This window comes from Otolemur garnettii, unplaced genomic scaffold (assembly GCF_000181295.1).
Source record: "Otolemur garnettii isolate 467f Iridium unplaced genomic scaffold, OtoGar3 scaffold00152, whole genome shotgun sequence".
Classification (NCBI taxonomy): Eukaryota; Metazoa; Chordata; class Mammalia; order Primates; family Galagidae; genus Otolemur; species Otolemur garnettii.
Genome location: NW_003852547.1, coordinates 638,893 through 654,406, shown reverse-complemented (window position 1 = coordinate 654,406; position 15,514 = coordinate 638,893). Strand labels below are relative to the sequence as shown.

The 15,514-nt window shown below is 54.0% G+C and overlaps 1 protein-coding gene across 1 annotated transcript in view; it reads right to left on the bottom strand.

Annotated features, from left to right (window-relative positions):
* Window positions 1-15,514, bottom strand: part of MEGF8 (multiple EGF like domains 8) — a 46,702-nt gene that overhangs the window by 17,055 nt on the left and 14,133 nt on the right. Inside the window, exons 10-30 of the mRNA XM_023518949.1 lie at window positions 15,455-15,509; window positions 14,971-15,115; window positions 14,724-14,887; window positions 11,525-11,725; window positions 10,939-11,139; window positions 10,029-10,265; window positions 8,601-8,719; window positions 8,382-8,513; window positions 8,179-8,292; window positions 7,519-7,767; window positions 6,839-7,038; window positions 6,313-6,523; window positions 5,965-6,214; window positions 5,285-5,417; window positions 3,470-3,717; window positions 3,277-3,387; window positions 3,015-3,133; window positions 2,468-2,675; window positions 1,798-1,978; window positions 1,063-1,226; window positions 174-318 (exon numbers count right to left, since the gene is read on the bottom strand). Of these exons, the coding sequence (XP_023374717.1) occupies window positions 174-318; window positions 1,063-1,226; window positions 1,798-1,978; window positions 2,468-2,675; window positions 3,015-3,133; window positions 3,277-3,387; window positions 3,470-3,717; window positions 5,285-5,417; window positions 5,965-6,214; window positions 6,313-6,523; window positions 6,839-7,038; window positions 7,519-7,767; window positions 8,179-8,292; window positions 8,382-8,513; window positions 8,601-8,719; window positions 10,029-10,265; window positions 10,939-11,139; window positions 11,525-11,725; window positions 14,724-14,887; window positions 14,971-15,115; window positions 15,455-15,509 (3,587 nt within the window). The remainder of the gene's footprint in view (window positions 1-173; window positions 319-1,062; window positions 1,227-1,797; window positions 1,979-2,467; window positions 2,676-3,014; window positions 3,134-3,276; window positions 3,388-3,469; window positions 3,718-5,284; window positions 5,418-5,964; window positions 6,215-6,312; window positions 6,524-6,838; window positions 7,039-7,518; window positions 7,768-8,178; window positions 8,293-8,381; window positions 8,514-8,600; window positions 8,720-10,028; window positions 10,266-10,938; window positions 11,140-11,524; window positions 11,726-14,723; window positions 14,888-14,970; window positions 15,116-15,454; window positions 15,510-15,514) is intronic.

Sequence of the window (15,514 nt, the reverse complement as noted above, 5' to 3'; positions counted from 1 at the left end):
AAAAGAAAAATAGGAAGGAGGGCATCTCTGTGGTATTTAGATAGTACAGAGGGAATAGGAGCTTTGTTGGTGGGTCTGAAGGCCTAAGTGACGAAATCAGTGGAGGTTCCAGGATGGGGATGAGGCCCCTCTGGGTATCCTCAGGCTTCTTGGGGACAGTGATGGGGACTTACGAGTGAGGTCAGGCAGAAGCCAGGCATTGCAGTTGACCTGGTAGAGCAGAACATCGCTACTGAACTCATCAGTGTCTGAGCGCCCCCCAAGAACCACCATGGTGTCCCCCAGCAGGGCAGCAGCATGGAAGAGCCGGTGGTGAGGCTGTTGGGGAAACATGTGGCCAAAATGGCCTTTCAGAGCTGTCTTCTGCTCCACATCTTCCTCCCAGCCCACCCACCACCCTTGGATTTCCCCTACCTGTCCCCCAGCAGCCACCCAATCCTAGCCTTCCTCGAATCTCACCACCTTCCTCCAGGAGACCTCCTGTATCCCCAAGAGCAGCCTACAGAGCCATCTCCTGCCCCCGAGCTCCTGGAACCCCCATGTCCCAGGCTGCCCCATAGGAACTTGGCCCAGACCCCTTGAGATAAAAACCCCACATTCTTCATTTAATCTCATCAGCTAGGTAAGAGTACTCTAGGAGGCTCCCCCAAGACAGGCTTGGAAATATATATATGTGGACTGAAAACACAAGTGCCCCTGACCAGCAGGGGCTGCCTGTCTTCCTATTTCCTTGACCTCAAGGCAGGAAGTGCAAGGAGCACAGAGCCTTGAGCCTACTTTTCATAGATGAGGAGGCCCAGGAAGGTGAAGGGGCCTGCCAGGGCCCATACCAAGAGTCAGGGCAGAGCTGGGGCAGAAATTAGGCTTCTGACCTCCTGGCCTACAGTCTTTCCCCCCTAATAAGGGATGGAGGCAGGGGAGATGTGGGTGTGTCACAGTTCAGTTAGGAGATAGAAAAGAGAGGAAGTAGAAATCCAGGATGGAGCTGGACCCTAGGGTACTCAGAAAGGGGGCAACTCCCTCCTGCCTCCTACATCCATTGTCCAGACCTCTTTTCCTGACCTTTGACCCCTGAGAAGGGGCCAGAAGACTCCAGGTGCGGTCAGGACAGTGCAGAGAGTAGAGCTCTGGAGATGGGGCTGCCAGCTCCACGTGGAATCGGAAGCCCCCAAATACATAGAGGGAGTCAGTGGCCTCGTGGTAGACTGCAGAGTGACCATAGAGACCTAGTGGAGGCAGATGACCACAGGCTAGGGAAGGAGTAGTCACCAGCAAGGCCACCTGCTCACCTCCCTAGCCTTGCCTGCTCAGTGACCCCACCACTACTACCTTACCAGCCCTGAGGCCAGAGACCTGGGAGTCTCTCCCTGCAGTTCTAAGGACAATCACTAGAGGCTCTGGGAAAGAGAGGAGAGTTATCAACTGTTGGGAACTTTGACAAGCTCTTAGGAGAGAAACAAGGTGACCAGAACACCTGGGAAACAGTGATCAAAGAAGGTAGAAGGGGACGTGGAGAAAGGAGAATCCCTGAGAAGTGGTGATCTTGGAATTCCTGAAGGGAGGGAGAGGGTGGCCACAGGTCGCAGGAAGTGGGCAGTTTGGTATGGAGTCTGGGAGGGGAAAATAGAGAAACTGAACATTTCAAGAAATAGTACCTGGGAATCTGGGTGGGGGCCAGGGAAGACAGGGAGATAATAAGGTATGGCAGGTAGACCATGTGTATGGGATGGAGAGAGCCACGCAAAGCCTGCCAGCCAGGGGATCAAAGGGTGCTGTGCTCCTAGTCCCCAGCCCCACCTGTGGGAGGTGTTCCACTCTGGACTCCTGACACCCAGGTGCCAGTCATCAGGTGATACTCAAGAAGCTGCTGGTTGAATCCATTTTCAGGAGAGTAACCACCCACCAGGAGCAGAGACAGGCCTCGGCGGGCAGTGAGGGTGTGACCAGCAACTGCTGGCAACTCCACAGTCTGAGGAGCCTGAGGGATGGATGGCCAAGGTCACCAAGGGGCTAGAGGTCAGGGGTCACCTTATGGGTAGAAGCGAGACTTAGCTCCCAACAGTCCCTTCTAAACTGCCAAAGAGGTAGTGAGCCCCTAGGCCAGTCAGACCCCAGCCCTACCAATGAACCCAGTCCTGGCAGGTGTGTACTGGCCTCTAGTCACTTCCACCTGCTCAATGTCCTTGGGTAGCCTGGTATGGCTGCAGGAAGCCTGGCTCCTTTGTTTTCTCTCTGTGGCTGGGTGGGACTATGTCCCAGCCTGGCCAACTAGAGCATGACACTGCCTTGGCCAGGGATTGGCTTAGAACTACTACATGACCTGGGATGGCCAAGGAAATTCAATTCTGGGCCTTCTACTGGAACCCCAGGACAGTTTCCTCTGGTGGCAAAGCTGCAGGAGCTCCTATGGCTCCCTTTGCCAGAGCTTGGGCTGGGGGCTGGGAGTGGGCTGAGGAGAGATGCTTACCTTCTCCTGCCGCCACTGCAGGGTGGTGAGGTTGAGGACCCAAAAATCACGGGTGACACCTCCAGCTGTGAGGCCCCCCAGCAGGTACATGGCACCGCGGCCAGCAGGCACATAAGCAGCTGCATGGAAGGAACGGGGTGATGGGCCTGGGCCCCCATCTTCAGCTCCTGCCAGCATCTGTGTCCACCGCCGCTCACTCACGGAGTATCTGAGACCAAGGTACAAAAAAAAGCGCCTCATTACACAGTCTTCCTGGCATGTTCAAAGGTGATCCTGATGGATATCCCAACATCCCCTGGGGTGATCTTCCTATGACAGTTATTTCAGCATCTCTCCATGGGGTAGCAGTACCCAAATACCTACTCCAATTCCAAGGTATCCACAGGTGAGCCTCCTGTGACAAATGTCCCAGATTTTTGGGCAGTGTCAGTCACCTTAGAGGTTTTTCTAGACTCCCCTGAAGTGACTCAGGTGATAGACATCTCAACATCCCCTGAGATGACCTTCTCTCCTTCAGGTATCCCACCTCCCCATGGGCCTTCCTCACCTGTATAGGTTTCCCAGAAGCCCCTGAGGCAGGCCCAGGCCCCCAAACATCCACAAGGTTGCATCAGGTCCCTCCACCATGGTGTGCCCCAGGCGATGCAAGAAGCGGCTAGCAGTATCCTGGGGGTGAGAATGGGGGAGTCATGATAAAATATCAGGCCTGGGTGTAGGGTCCAGGGCTGGTCCCAGGAATGGGAGTAGAAAAATGATCCAGGAGGTGGGTTGTGTGGCATGTCCCCAGAAAAGGAGGGCCTGTGACTCACAGCTGAGAGGCGGCTGTCCATGAGGGTCTCCCAGACCAGCTGCCCACCATCCAGCTTTGTGGCACAATCAGGGCCCCCGAAGCCCTCAGCACAGATGCATATGCCTAGACTCTGGGGGACAACAGAGGCGGCTCAGGAGAATCCTGATCACCACCTTTGCCCCACCCACCCATCTGCCCTGTTCCACCTGTACCTGGTTACAAGTCCCTGCCCCAGTGTGGGCATTGCAGTTCTCTGGACACAGAGCCATGCGGCAATGTGGGCCAGCCCAGCCCTGGGGACATCGACAGAGCCCAGTACCTGCGGCTCCATCCTGAGGCACGCACTCCTGGGGAACAGGGCAGCTCCCAGGGCCCCCTGACCCACAGCGGGCAGAGCCCACAGAAGCATTGAAGCCCCAGGAGGAGGAGCCATTGGCCTCCCAGTGTAGTACCAGCAGCCCTGTGGAGAGACAGATTAGAAGCCCTGAAAGAAGCTATACTCTGGATACTACTCCACCCCTAGGGGTTAAGAAAACCCAGTGTGATGAGACAGGGAACAAGGAGCCCCAGCATTTATAATTACCACAGTTATTTACCATTCTCCTGAACCCCCTCCCTCAGCCAACCCATCAGTTCTAAAAACTGAAACTCTCATGTTCGCCCACCAGACACCTCCTTGGCTACTGTCCAAGCCAGTGTCTGTCTCACATGGACACTGGTGCCCCAACCCCAGTCTTAGACACTGCCTACACTCCACCTTTTCAGCAGCCCAATGATCCTTAAAAATACCAAATGACACTGGCCCCAGCAAGCTCGAAACCTTCCACAGCTCCCTACTGCTCTTACATAAGACGAGTTTCCTTAGAAAGGAGATTATTAGTGGTTTGAAGGGGACAGGAAATGATTCTGTGATGTGTTAGGATATGTAAAACACGTCTTAGTAAAGTTATATTTAAACAAAGAGCCCCCTCTGAAACCCACAGGGCCCTGCTGACTCCCAGCCTTATACCCTCCACTCTCCCTGTTCTTTGCACCCAGCACTGGCCCCTTCCTGATCTCAGGGTCTTGGTACCTGCTCCTACTTAGAGCAGCCTTAGGCCACCATGCCTCTGGCTTCATGCCATAAGTCAAATTTCACCCTCACTCTCCCAGCTCCCAGGGTGAAGCCAGGTGCCCACTCCTGTCTGTTCCCTCTCAGTCCTCAGGAAAGCTGTGATTCCCCTAAGCATGCTTTGTCCCACACATCCCCCCATCCAGGAGTCCTGATGGCAGCACCTGTGTCCCTTATTCACTTCTATATCCCTGGCTCTGGCTCAAGCTGGCTTACCACAGGTGTTCAGTAAACATTTGCTGAGTGAAAGGAAACCACCTCAGTTCCAGGGGCTCTCTTTGAGGGGCTGGGGGTTCATGCAATCTCTAGAAGGCCATGTATGACTCTGTCCCTTTGCCCCCTTTGTCTCCCAGCCTTGGAGCCACTCTGATTTACAACACAAAAAAGAGCATTCCCACACTCAGGCCCTAAACTTTAACTGTGGGTAGCAAATTCTATCATGTCTCCATCAGACCAAGCAGGGTTTCTTAGCCTCTTGGCACTGTGAATATTTGGGGGCACAGTCTTTCCTGTGAGGCTGTCCCCTCCGGGCCCCAACTATTAGATGCCAGTAGCTTCCCTAATCATAATAATCAAAATGTCTCCAGACGAAACATCCTCTGAGGGGCAACAATCACCCTAGGTTGAGAACCGCAAGGTTAATGAGATGCTCCAGGGTCCTCATGCCAGCCATAATCTATATTTCCTAAAGACAAGACACATCCCACTCAGCTCATCTCTCCAGAGAGCCAAGCCAGTGAGCACTCTCAACTGAGGAAACTGAGGCAACTAAGGCCCAGAGATGATGAGGGACTAATGTTACCCAGCAAGTCAGCAGCAGAGTCAAGCTGGTTCTGATCCCACTTCAGGTAGCAATTTTAGGGGTGAGGGATACACAGCCCTGGACAAAGAGGCCCAATCCCCCCAGCTCCCATACCAGACAGGGCCTGCACAGTGAGGGGCCTGTCCCGCTGCTGGCCACAGAAGGCAGCTATGAGGCTACGGTCTGACTGGACGACGCCAGTGTCCAGGAAGCGTGGGAATCCATCAAAGGCCAGGACGTAGCTCAGCTGCAGGGGTGCAGAGTCAAGGATTAGAGGACAATGAGGATGAGAAAGAAGGCACCTGGGGCCTGGGAGGGGAGGGGCTCCAAGGAGAGGGTGATCTACTGGGAAATGGGCTGTCTGAACATCCAAGGCAGACTGTCACACTGTGGCATGAAGGCTACTGCTCCCCACCCTGTGTCCAAAACAGACATGGCAAACAGATCAAGCTCTCTTGCATTGAACCTCTTTCTCAACACACAATCCGTGGCAGCTACAGCTGACCGATCAGAATTGGTGCATGAGGTATGACAATGTGCTACCCCTGGCATAGGAAAGGAGAGTTTGGGGATCTAGAGAATGGGGGATGGGAATTCAGAAAATAGGAAGTAATCTGGAAAACAGGAGAGTCTATGGGCATAGAAACACAAGGCCAGGGGTCTGAGCAATAGAGTTTGGGGTTTGAAGGATAAAAATAAAGAGAACAATATTGGGGTATGGGTCAGTCTAGGGATTTGGGTGGGGGGACAGGGTTCTGGCTCATATGCCTGACTCCAGCCTTCTTGGTGCTCACCGTGCAGGGAGTGCTGCTGTCAGGGGAGAAGGTGAGGGTGAGTGGGGGACAGAGAGTCCCAGGGGCACAGGGCTGTAGCAGCTCAGTGGCGGAGACAACCCATACACAGTAGGACAAGCCAGGCCCGGCTCTTGAAGTCCTGCCACCTGGAGGCAGCAGACCCCCAACCCGGCGTGAGCCCAGTGCCACTGAGGACACGTTGGTGAGGAGGGTGCGACCCCCACACTCTCGGAAGCAGGAGCCACCAGCCCTGGGAAGGTGGAGGAGAGCCAGTGTCAGACCAGTTCTGCCACACCCCACCACACCCCTGAGCCCCCCTACCCAGCCCTTGCTGGCCCCCTGGCTCACCGGGGGTCCCCATAGTAGCCTGGGGAGCAGAGCTGGCAGTGAGCACCCTCAGTGTGGTCCTGGCAGAAGCACAGCCCGCTGAGGTTGTCACAGTGGCCACGGCGTGGGTCCCCATGACCATTGCACTGGCAGGGCCGGCAGCCGCCAGAGCCCGTGGCGTTGCCAAAGCTGCCAGGCCGGCACCGTTCGCAGTGTTCCCCCCATGTCCAGTCTGTGGAGGCCCCAGCAGGTGGGACACAGGATCAGTGGAAAGGACAGGAAGGGGCCCAGACCAGCTGGCTCAGCTTATTCCTGACCCCCCCACAGCTACTTCAAAAGACAGAAGCCAAGGCCCAGGCAGGGATAAAGCAAGTCCAAAGAGGGAGAACTGAACTTAGTGACGCTGAAACCTATCTGAATCAGGAGCTGGGAGAGGGGCAGGGGACCCAGAGCTGCTCAAGAAGAGACCAAAGCCCATTCAGAGCAGAAGCTGGAGGCCTGAGAAGAAGCCAGGCCAGTCCCAGGGCTGGGGATGAGGGCTGCTCACCCTGGCACTCATCGCAGAAGCCAGGTCCCCGCTTGCGGCAATGGCTGTGGAAACTGCAGCCACAGTCCCGAGAGCAGCGGGGGGCAGGAGGACCTGGGGCGGGTGTGGGTGGGGGCAGGTCGGACGTCCAGCCCAGGTCACACACGCAGGTGAAGTCTGGGGGTCCACTGCATACCCCGTGGCCACAGTCCTCCATGCACCTGAGGGGCCGTAGCAGGAGTGGGGAAGAGGGCCAGGCAGGCCCAGTGCTCCCAAGGCCCCATCATTTCCACCCACCACAACCCCATCAAAGTCACTATCTGTTTCCATGACTCTGAGCTATGTGGGTGACCCTGTCTCCAAGGTAACTCCATCACATGTTGTCATGCCTGTCTCCATAGCAACCACATAGCACCAATGTGAAAACACCTTTTAAACTGGGTCCTGCTCCATCTCCACAGCACTGAAGGTGATGGCCCACATCCTAGGATTGACCTGTTTCCATGGTAACTAGGGGTATGCTTGGGGACCCTATTACGCTAACGCTAAGGCAGACCTAGTCTGCAAAATGAAAACTCTAGGCTAATTGGAGATGCTCGAGAAGCCCAGTGCCACGATGGCTTCCTTCCTTCCTCCTCACATGCCCTCCCTCACCCCACCCCACGAGGCAACATCTCCATGGCAACCCCTGCCTCACTCACGTGCGGTTGCAGTGCGTGATTCCATCGCCCTGGTAGCCCCGCTGGCAGTGACACTCATAGCTGAGGGGTGTGTTCAGGCAGGTCGCCCGTGGGTGGCACCGGGCCAGGCCCAGACGACACTCATCCACATCTGGACAGCGGGCATATGCCCAGCGAGCAGGGAGGGCAACGGGCAGCCCCAGACCCTCCCCAACCCACAGGGAGCAGTTACCCCCACTCAGGGGTCCTGAGAAGTCTCCCTGTAGGCACCTGTAGGATAAGAGATTGAAGAAATGGGGGACAGCACAGAAACAATGAGGGAGAAAGGAGGCCAGTTAGAGGGAGAGACACAGAAATGTGAACATGGAAAGAGAGACAGAAAATCCAAGAGCAGTTGCAGACAAAAAAAGATTTAAAAGACAAAAGGGAGGGAAAGGGAGAGAGAAGAGACAAAAACAGAAAGGCCAGGAAAAAGAGAGAAAACAAGTGCCAGAGACCAAGAAAAGGAGAACAAATGGAGAAAAAGAGGGGAAAGGGAGAAAAGCAGAGGAAGACGACAGGAAGGAAAAGGAAAAACAGTCACAGATGGGCAGCCCACAGGGCAGAGCAACAGGGCAGCTGCCAGAATGACCAATTACAGGGATGTGAGAACCAGGTGCCCCTGCCCACGCCTAGCCTCACCGTCCCAGAGTGGGATTGTCCTCGTTGCCACACCAGCCACACTCGTGGCTCTGTAGACACTCGTGACATGTCAGAAAGCCATCACAGCTCCTGCACCGCGGCTCTGAGTGCACACTGTAGGGCCACAGGGCTGGAGCGTCAGAGGCTGGAACCCTCCACCAGTGGGACCCTCCCTCTGTGATCCACACCCCTAGGCACCACACCTGTCGTCCCAGCCGCGGCAGCCCCCATGTGGGTACCGAGCCAGGTAGGCAGCAAACAGGAAGCAGGTGTGAGTAGACTGGCACCAGGCACACTGGCTGGAGTTGGCTAGGCAGTCATCGCAGGTCAGGCGCCTGGGGATAGAGGGCAAGGTTACTCCACAACCCAGCCCAGTCCCCATGCACACTCACCCACCAGCTCCCTGGACCCAGCCAGCTCACTGGCTACAGAGCGGGGGACACTCCTCTGGACTCTTCAGGGCACCCCGACCACGGCCCCGCCGGCTGCATGCTGCATCCCCTTTGCGGCTGGTACTCTGATGCCACTCACAGAAGGGGTCCTGGTGGGTAATTGGACAGAGGCAAAACCCCACTTGTCCCATTCTTTTTGGGAGTGCCCACCCCACCATCTGCTCAACAAGCAGCTGACTCCCTCACTGGCACACTGCAGAAACCAACCCCCAAGCCCACCTCCCTCCTTAGCTGTCTGCCTCTCTGCTCCTCCTTCAGCCACAGACACCGTGGTTCTGCCTGCTGAGCCATCCCCTTCTTTGGGCAACAGCACCCCTTCTGTGTGACTCAGGTGGAGCTGATTCAAGCCTTAGGATCCAGAGGTGAGCAAAGGACCATACTCCCTTCCTACAACCTGGGTCATTGGTCTAAGGGCCTGTGCAAGGTCCCAACAGAGCCAATGAAACTCAATTCTGGGACTTCTAATGAACTACTGGGTGGCGGTGGGGGAGAGTAGGAAACAGAGAGAGGCTCACTCCATTTGGGACTGGAAGGGGCAGGGATGAAAGCCTGGAGCCCTGGTGGCTTCTTTACTACTGTCAAGGAATGAACCCTCCCAGAGAATAAAAGGTTGCAGATTGGAGGAAGAGGGATGCCTGACATTATTTAAACCACTGGGTCAGGGCACCATGGCTCACGCCTGTAATCCTAGCACCCTGGGAGGCCAAGGCCAGTGGATTGCCTGAGCTCTTGGGTTCAAGACCAGCCTGAGCCAGAGCAAGACCTCGTCTCTAAAAACAGCTGGGCATTGTGGTGGGTGCCTGTAGTCCCAGCTACTTGGGAGGCTGAGGCAAGAAAATCACTTGAGCCCAACAGTTTGAGGTTGCTGTGAACTATGATGCCATGGGACTCTACCAAGGGCGACAAAGTGAGACTCTTATCTCAAAAAAATAAACAAACAAACAAACTGTTGGACCAGCGGGTGGTAGTCACGCCTGTAATCCTAGTACTCAGGGAGGCTAAGGCAGGGGTGGATTGCCTGAGGTCAGGAGTTTGAGATCAGCCTGAGCAAGAGCAAGGCTGGGCATTGCATATTTTAGTTTCTACTAAAAATAGAAAACTAGCTGGGCATTGTGGTGGGCGCTTGTAGTCCCAGCTGCTTGGGAAGGAGAGTTTAGTTGTATTTTCTGGCCCCTGCAGTAGGGAGAGACCTGACTCCCAGGAATCTATCTCTCCAGGCCCATCTCCTCTGCTTCCTGCTTGGCTCTTGCCTACAGATCAAGGACAATAGCCCTGGATGTTCCCTCAGCCCCCCACCAGGGAGCCCCTGGACTGCCCAGGCCAACTCTAAGGGGCCATTCCCAGTCACCAGCTCTGGCTGCCTCCACCTTGAGACCTCCACAGGGGGTCCTCAGGTACCTGGGTGCAGGCGTGGCAGTCTCGATGCTCCTCACAGAGTGGACAGAGGGCAGGTACCAGCACCAGCAAGGACCCCGTGGCCCCATCATCCTCGCAGTGGGTCCCACCCTGGCGCAGGTGGCAGGTAGCACTGGTCAGGCACCAGCCGCAGCCCTGGTCTGCCAAGCAGCCCAGGCAAGAGGAGTAAGAGGCACAGGCTGATGAACGGTAGGGCTCCAGGAAGAAGAAGGAGATCTCCTGTAGGAGGGACACATGAGGGTCAGAAGTCAAGGTTCAGGATTACGAATCAGAATCTGAAGTGAACCAGAGGTAAGGTCTGAAGATGAGGTTGGGAATTCAGGCATGTAAAAAGCCAGGATTTAGGAACTCGGCAAACAAAAAGGATCAGGGTCTGAGGGAATCTAGATAACAGATCAAAGTATGGATGGCAGAGGTCAGGGTCATCAGGGTCAGGGGAGTCAGATGTCGACAGAGCTGAATACATGGGATCAGGCAAGGTTCTAGAGCCAGTGTTTGGGGTCTAAAGGGTTCAAAGTGAGGTTCAGGCCAGCCATGGTGGCTCATACCCATAATCCTAGCACTCTGGGAAGCCGAGGCAGGTGGATTGCTTGAGCTCAGAAGTTCAAGACCAGCCTGAGCAAGAGTGAGACCCTATCTCTACTAAAACCAGAAAAACTAGCTAGAACACCTATTGTTCAGCTACTCAGGAGGCTAAGGCAAGAGGATTGCTTGTGTCCAAGAGTTTGAGGTTGCTGCGAGCTATGACACCATGGCATTCTACCAAGGGTAAGTCAAGGACTCAGGGGTCAGGATCCAGGGAGTTCAAATCTGAAGCCTAAGGTTCAGAAAGTCTAGGGAATCTGAGGCAAGGGCCAAGGATAGGGTGAGAGGCCGGATCCTGGGTACTTACACTGCCACCTGGCACTCCAGTCCGGTCCCACAGCAGAGTGAGCTCGCTGTGCCCAGGGCCTGCTGAGCCGTTGAGCTGGCCCCGGATCTCTACTGCGTATTTGTGGTCCCGCCCAAGCAGTGGGAAGAGGCGAGCAGACCCTGGGCACTGCAGCCGCCTTGTCTCCTTCTCCTGCTGAGCCACCCAGCGCCCCACCTCTTCCTGGGTAGGGGTGAGTGACACACAGGGGCCTCAGACCCCTGAAACCTCCAAGAGCCCCAAACCCACCTCGACCAGGACTCCTTAGGTCCTAAGAACCTCCAAGGTGGCCCAGTCCCACCCCCTAGTGACCCACCTCCTCCTCAGGAGACTCCGACACCTCAGGGAAGTCTAATTCAGACCTTCCTCACCTTCAACATTTCCTCCAAATATTCTTTGCAAACGAAAATCCCAGCACCCTCCCTCTTCCCATGCCTATGATTTCTCCCTAGTCTTCCCCAGAACCTTCAAATCACCACAGATGCCCTGCACCACACCCCTAGCCCCCACATTTACTATAACCACCTCCCAACCGTAACCACCCCCCAAATGTCCCAAGCACCCTCACCATGTTATCTGTGTCAGGGCCACAGGCCATCCGGGCCAGGACATGTAGGCGCTGGGCCCGAGCCCACACGGCCACGTCCTCAGCCCCGGGCCCAGCTGGCCCTCCCGGCAGCAGAGGGTGGATGAAGCCACGGTAGACCAGGGATACATCTGTCTCTGCACTGGGTGTAAGGGTGATGGTCGTACTACGGACAATTGAGACCTGTGCCAACCAAGGATGGGGTGCATGTATGAGTCCCCTCTCTGGCCTGTCCCAAGTCTCCACACCCTCCAGGCCACATCAGAGCCAGAAAAGACAAATCAACCCAACCTTCATACCTGTTTTACCCAATGAGAGACTGAGGCCAGGGGCAAGGGTTAGGTGACTTGCCAAAGGCCACTCTGGGAGAAGAAAAGGGACTCAAATTCAGACAAACACAGTTCCAGAATCCATCTCTTCCCCTGGCCTGGCCCCTGCCCACTTACATCTCACCTTAAAACTCCAGGACTAGACCCTTCACTATCTTCTTCCCCAAATCCCTACCTTTCTACCTAAGCCCTTCAAAGCCCAGATCAACAATCAAAGTGATGGACACAGTAGACAATTTATTTTGCCAGTGTGTGATTTTGTAATAGCAGAAAACTGGAACAACCCGTGTTCATCAGTGGGAGGCTATTTAAATAAACTGCAGCACTACAATGTTAGAATATAAATGGAATATTGCACAGCTATTAAAAAAAAAGAATGGGGGTGTTTCCCAAGTTCTGTTATAGGAAGCTTGCCAGGCTGTGTTAAGAAAAAAAGGAAGTGGTATTATAGTATGGATAATATACTACTTCCTGTGTGCAAAGAAGAAAAATAGTAAAATGTCACATTTACTTGCACTCAAGTAGATAGATTCTGGAAGGATATAAAAGAAACCCAAAGAGATCTTTTGGGGAGGTATGGTGATCTTAAATTAGGGCACTCCCAGAGCCAGATAATTCTAGGTCACTGGAGGGGTGGGGAATGGTGTAGATGGGAAAGATTTGTCAATCAGAACTTTTTTTTTTTTTTTTTGAGACAGAGCCTCAAGCTATCCCCCTGAGTAGAGTGCCGTGGCATCACAGCTCACAGCAACCTCCAACTCCTGGGCTCAAGCGAGTCTCCTGCCTCCGCCTCCCAAGCAGCTGGGACCACAGGCGCCCGCCACAACGCCCGGCTATTTTTTTTTTTTGGTTGCAGCCGTCATTGTTGTTTGGCGGGTCCGGGCTGGGGATTCAAACCCGCCACCTTAGGTGTACGTGGCTGGCGCCTCAGCCGGTTAAGCCATAGGTGCCAAGCCAATCAGAACTTTTTATATCATGTGAATATATTGCCTATTTTAAAAATCAATAAAGGGCCACTATGGAAACAGTTTGGAGGTTTCTCAGTAAGTTAAATATGGAAATACTATATGACCTAGGAATTCTTCTCTTAGGCATATATACCCATCAAGAAGTAAAAACAGGGTGGTGCCTGTGACTCAGTGAGTAGGGCGCCGGCCCCATATACCAAGGGTGGTGGGTTCAAGCCCGGCCTCAGGCCAAACTGCAACAAAAAAATAGCTGGACATTGTGGTGGGTGCCTATAGCCCCAGCTACTCGGGAGGCTGAGGCAAGAGAATCACCTAAGCCCAAGAGCTTAAGGTTGCTGTAAGCTGTGACACCACAGCACTCTGCCAAGGGTGACAAGGTAAGACTCTGCCTGTTAAAAAAAAAAAAAAAAAGTAAAAACAGGTGTTTAGACCAGGTGAGGTGGTTCATGCTTATAATCCTAGCACTCTGGGAGCCGGAGATGGGAAGATCGTTTGAAATAAGGAGTGAGACCCCACCTCTACAAAAATAGAAAACATTAGCCTTTGGTCAGGTGCAGTGACTCACACCTGTAATCCTAGAACTATGGGAGGCTAAGAAGGGAGGACTGTTGGAGCTCAGGAGTTCAAGATCAGCCTGAGCCAAGGGTGAGACCCAATCTCTACTAAAAGTAGAAAAACTAGCCAGGCATTGTAGTAGGTGCCTGCCATCACAATTAGTTGGGAGACTGAAGCAGGAGGATCACTTGAGCCCAGAAGTCTGAAGTTGTGAGCTATACTGATGCCATAGCACTCTATCCTGGGCCACAGAGTGAGACTCTGTCTCAAAAAAAAAAGTAGCTGGGCATGGTGGCATATACCAGTTACTAGGGAAGCTGAGGCAGGAGGATCACTCAAGTGTAGGAGTTTGAGGTTGCTGTGAGCTACGATGATGCCACTACTCTATAGCCTGGGTGACAGAGCAAGACCCTGTTCCAGAAAAACAAAAGCAAATTACAAAATAGGTGTTCAAACAAAAACCCGTACATGAATGTTCATAGCAGCATTTTTCACCACAGACAAAAGATGTAACAATCCAAACGTCCGTCAGCTGATGAATGGGTTAGACCTACACAAGGGATATTATTTAACCATAAAAAGAGCTCTTTTTAAATGAAGTTACACATGGATGAACCTTGAAGATGTTGCTAAGTGAGAAAGAACTCAGACACTAAAGGCCACATATTGTATGACCTCATTACTCAGTACATCCAGAGCTGGCAAATCTGGAGACAGAAATCAGATCAGTGGTTACCAGAGATGGGGAGAGGGGAGTGGAGACAACACTGAATGAGCCCAAGTTTCTTTTGGGGGTGATGAAATGTTCTGTAACTAGACAGTGGTAATGGCTGTACAGTATTATCAATATGCTAAGTATCACTAATGGTAGTTTTATGTATATTTTACCACAATACAAAAATGCTTTAAGTCCATAAAGAAACTTAGACCCTGGCTCAGTGCCTATAGCTCAAGCAGCTAAGGTGCCAGCCCCATACGCCAGAGCTGGTAGGTTCAAATCCAACCTGGGCCTGCCAAACAATGACAACTACATCCAAAAAATAGCTGGGCGTTGTGGCAGGTGCCTGTAATCCCAGCTACTTGGGAGGCTCAGGCAAGAGAATCGCTTAAGCCCACAAGTTGGAGGTTGCTGTGAGCTGTGATACCACAGCACACTACCCAGGGCGACAGCTTGAGACTCTGTCTCAAAAAAAAAAAAAGAAAAAAAGAAACTTAGACCCTTGAATGTAAAGGCCTTGCGGGTAGCTAGAGTAATACAGATCCATTTGGAAAAAACAAACCCTAGGACCAGGGCCACTCCACGGCAGGCCCCATCTCCTGGCTTCCCACCTTGTCAGGCTGGGAGGTGTTGGGCGGCTGCTGGAAGGTGAGCAGGTGCAGGCCAGGCAAGAAGCTCTGGGTGACGCAGGCCTCCAGTGACGTGACAAAGACGGGCACGGGCCCCCACCAGCCCACAGTGCCTGAGATCTGCTCCCCTCGGCAGCGGGCCTGCTCTGAGAGGACAAGGGGCAGGAGGTTGGGGAAGGTCAGTGTGGGGTGCTCTGCCACCCCTCCCCTACTGCCACTGGACACTCACCAGGCCGAGGCAAGCAGCTCTCGTTGTGCACACACCAGCCCAGGGCACCAGGCCCCCGGGGAGGGGCTGTAGGGCTGCTGAAGGCCAGGCATGCCTGGCAGTCACCCAGGAGGCGGCCCAGACCCAGACAGCTGGCAGCTGGACACTGCAAGGAGGGCAGGGAACAGGGCTCATTGTCCATAGGGACTCAAGGGATCTGGGAAGGGCTATGGACACAGGGTCCCTAGGGGGAAGGGGTTAGGAAAGCAGTTGGAATGTAGGGGGATTCAAAAGGTCGGGGGTGGGGTAAATGCAAGGGACAAGGTCACAATCTCTAAAGTATTGGGAAGGTGGGTTCAGGAGTCAGCAGTCAGGATTCAGGAATGGTGGTCTCAGGGGTGAAAACATTAGGGGAAAGTTCCTATCTATCTACTTGGTTTAGGCAGAGGGAGATACTGAGGGCAGGCCTCTGTGCTAGGAACAGAGGGTTAAGACAGTCACTCACAGCCCCAGAGGGGGTTCCAGGAGGGGGTGCAGCTTGGCAGGCTCCCTGACACCAACTGCA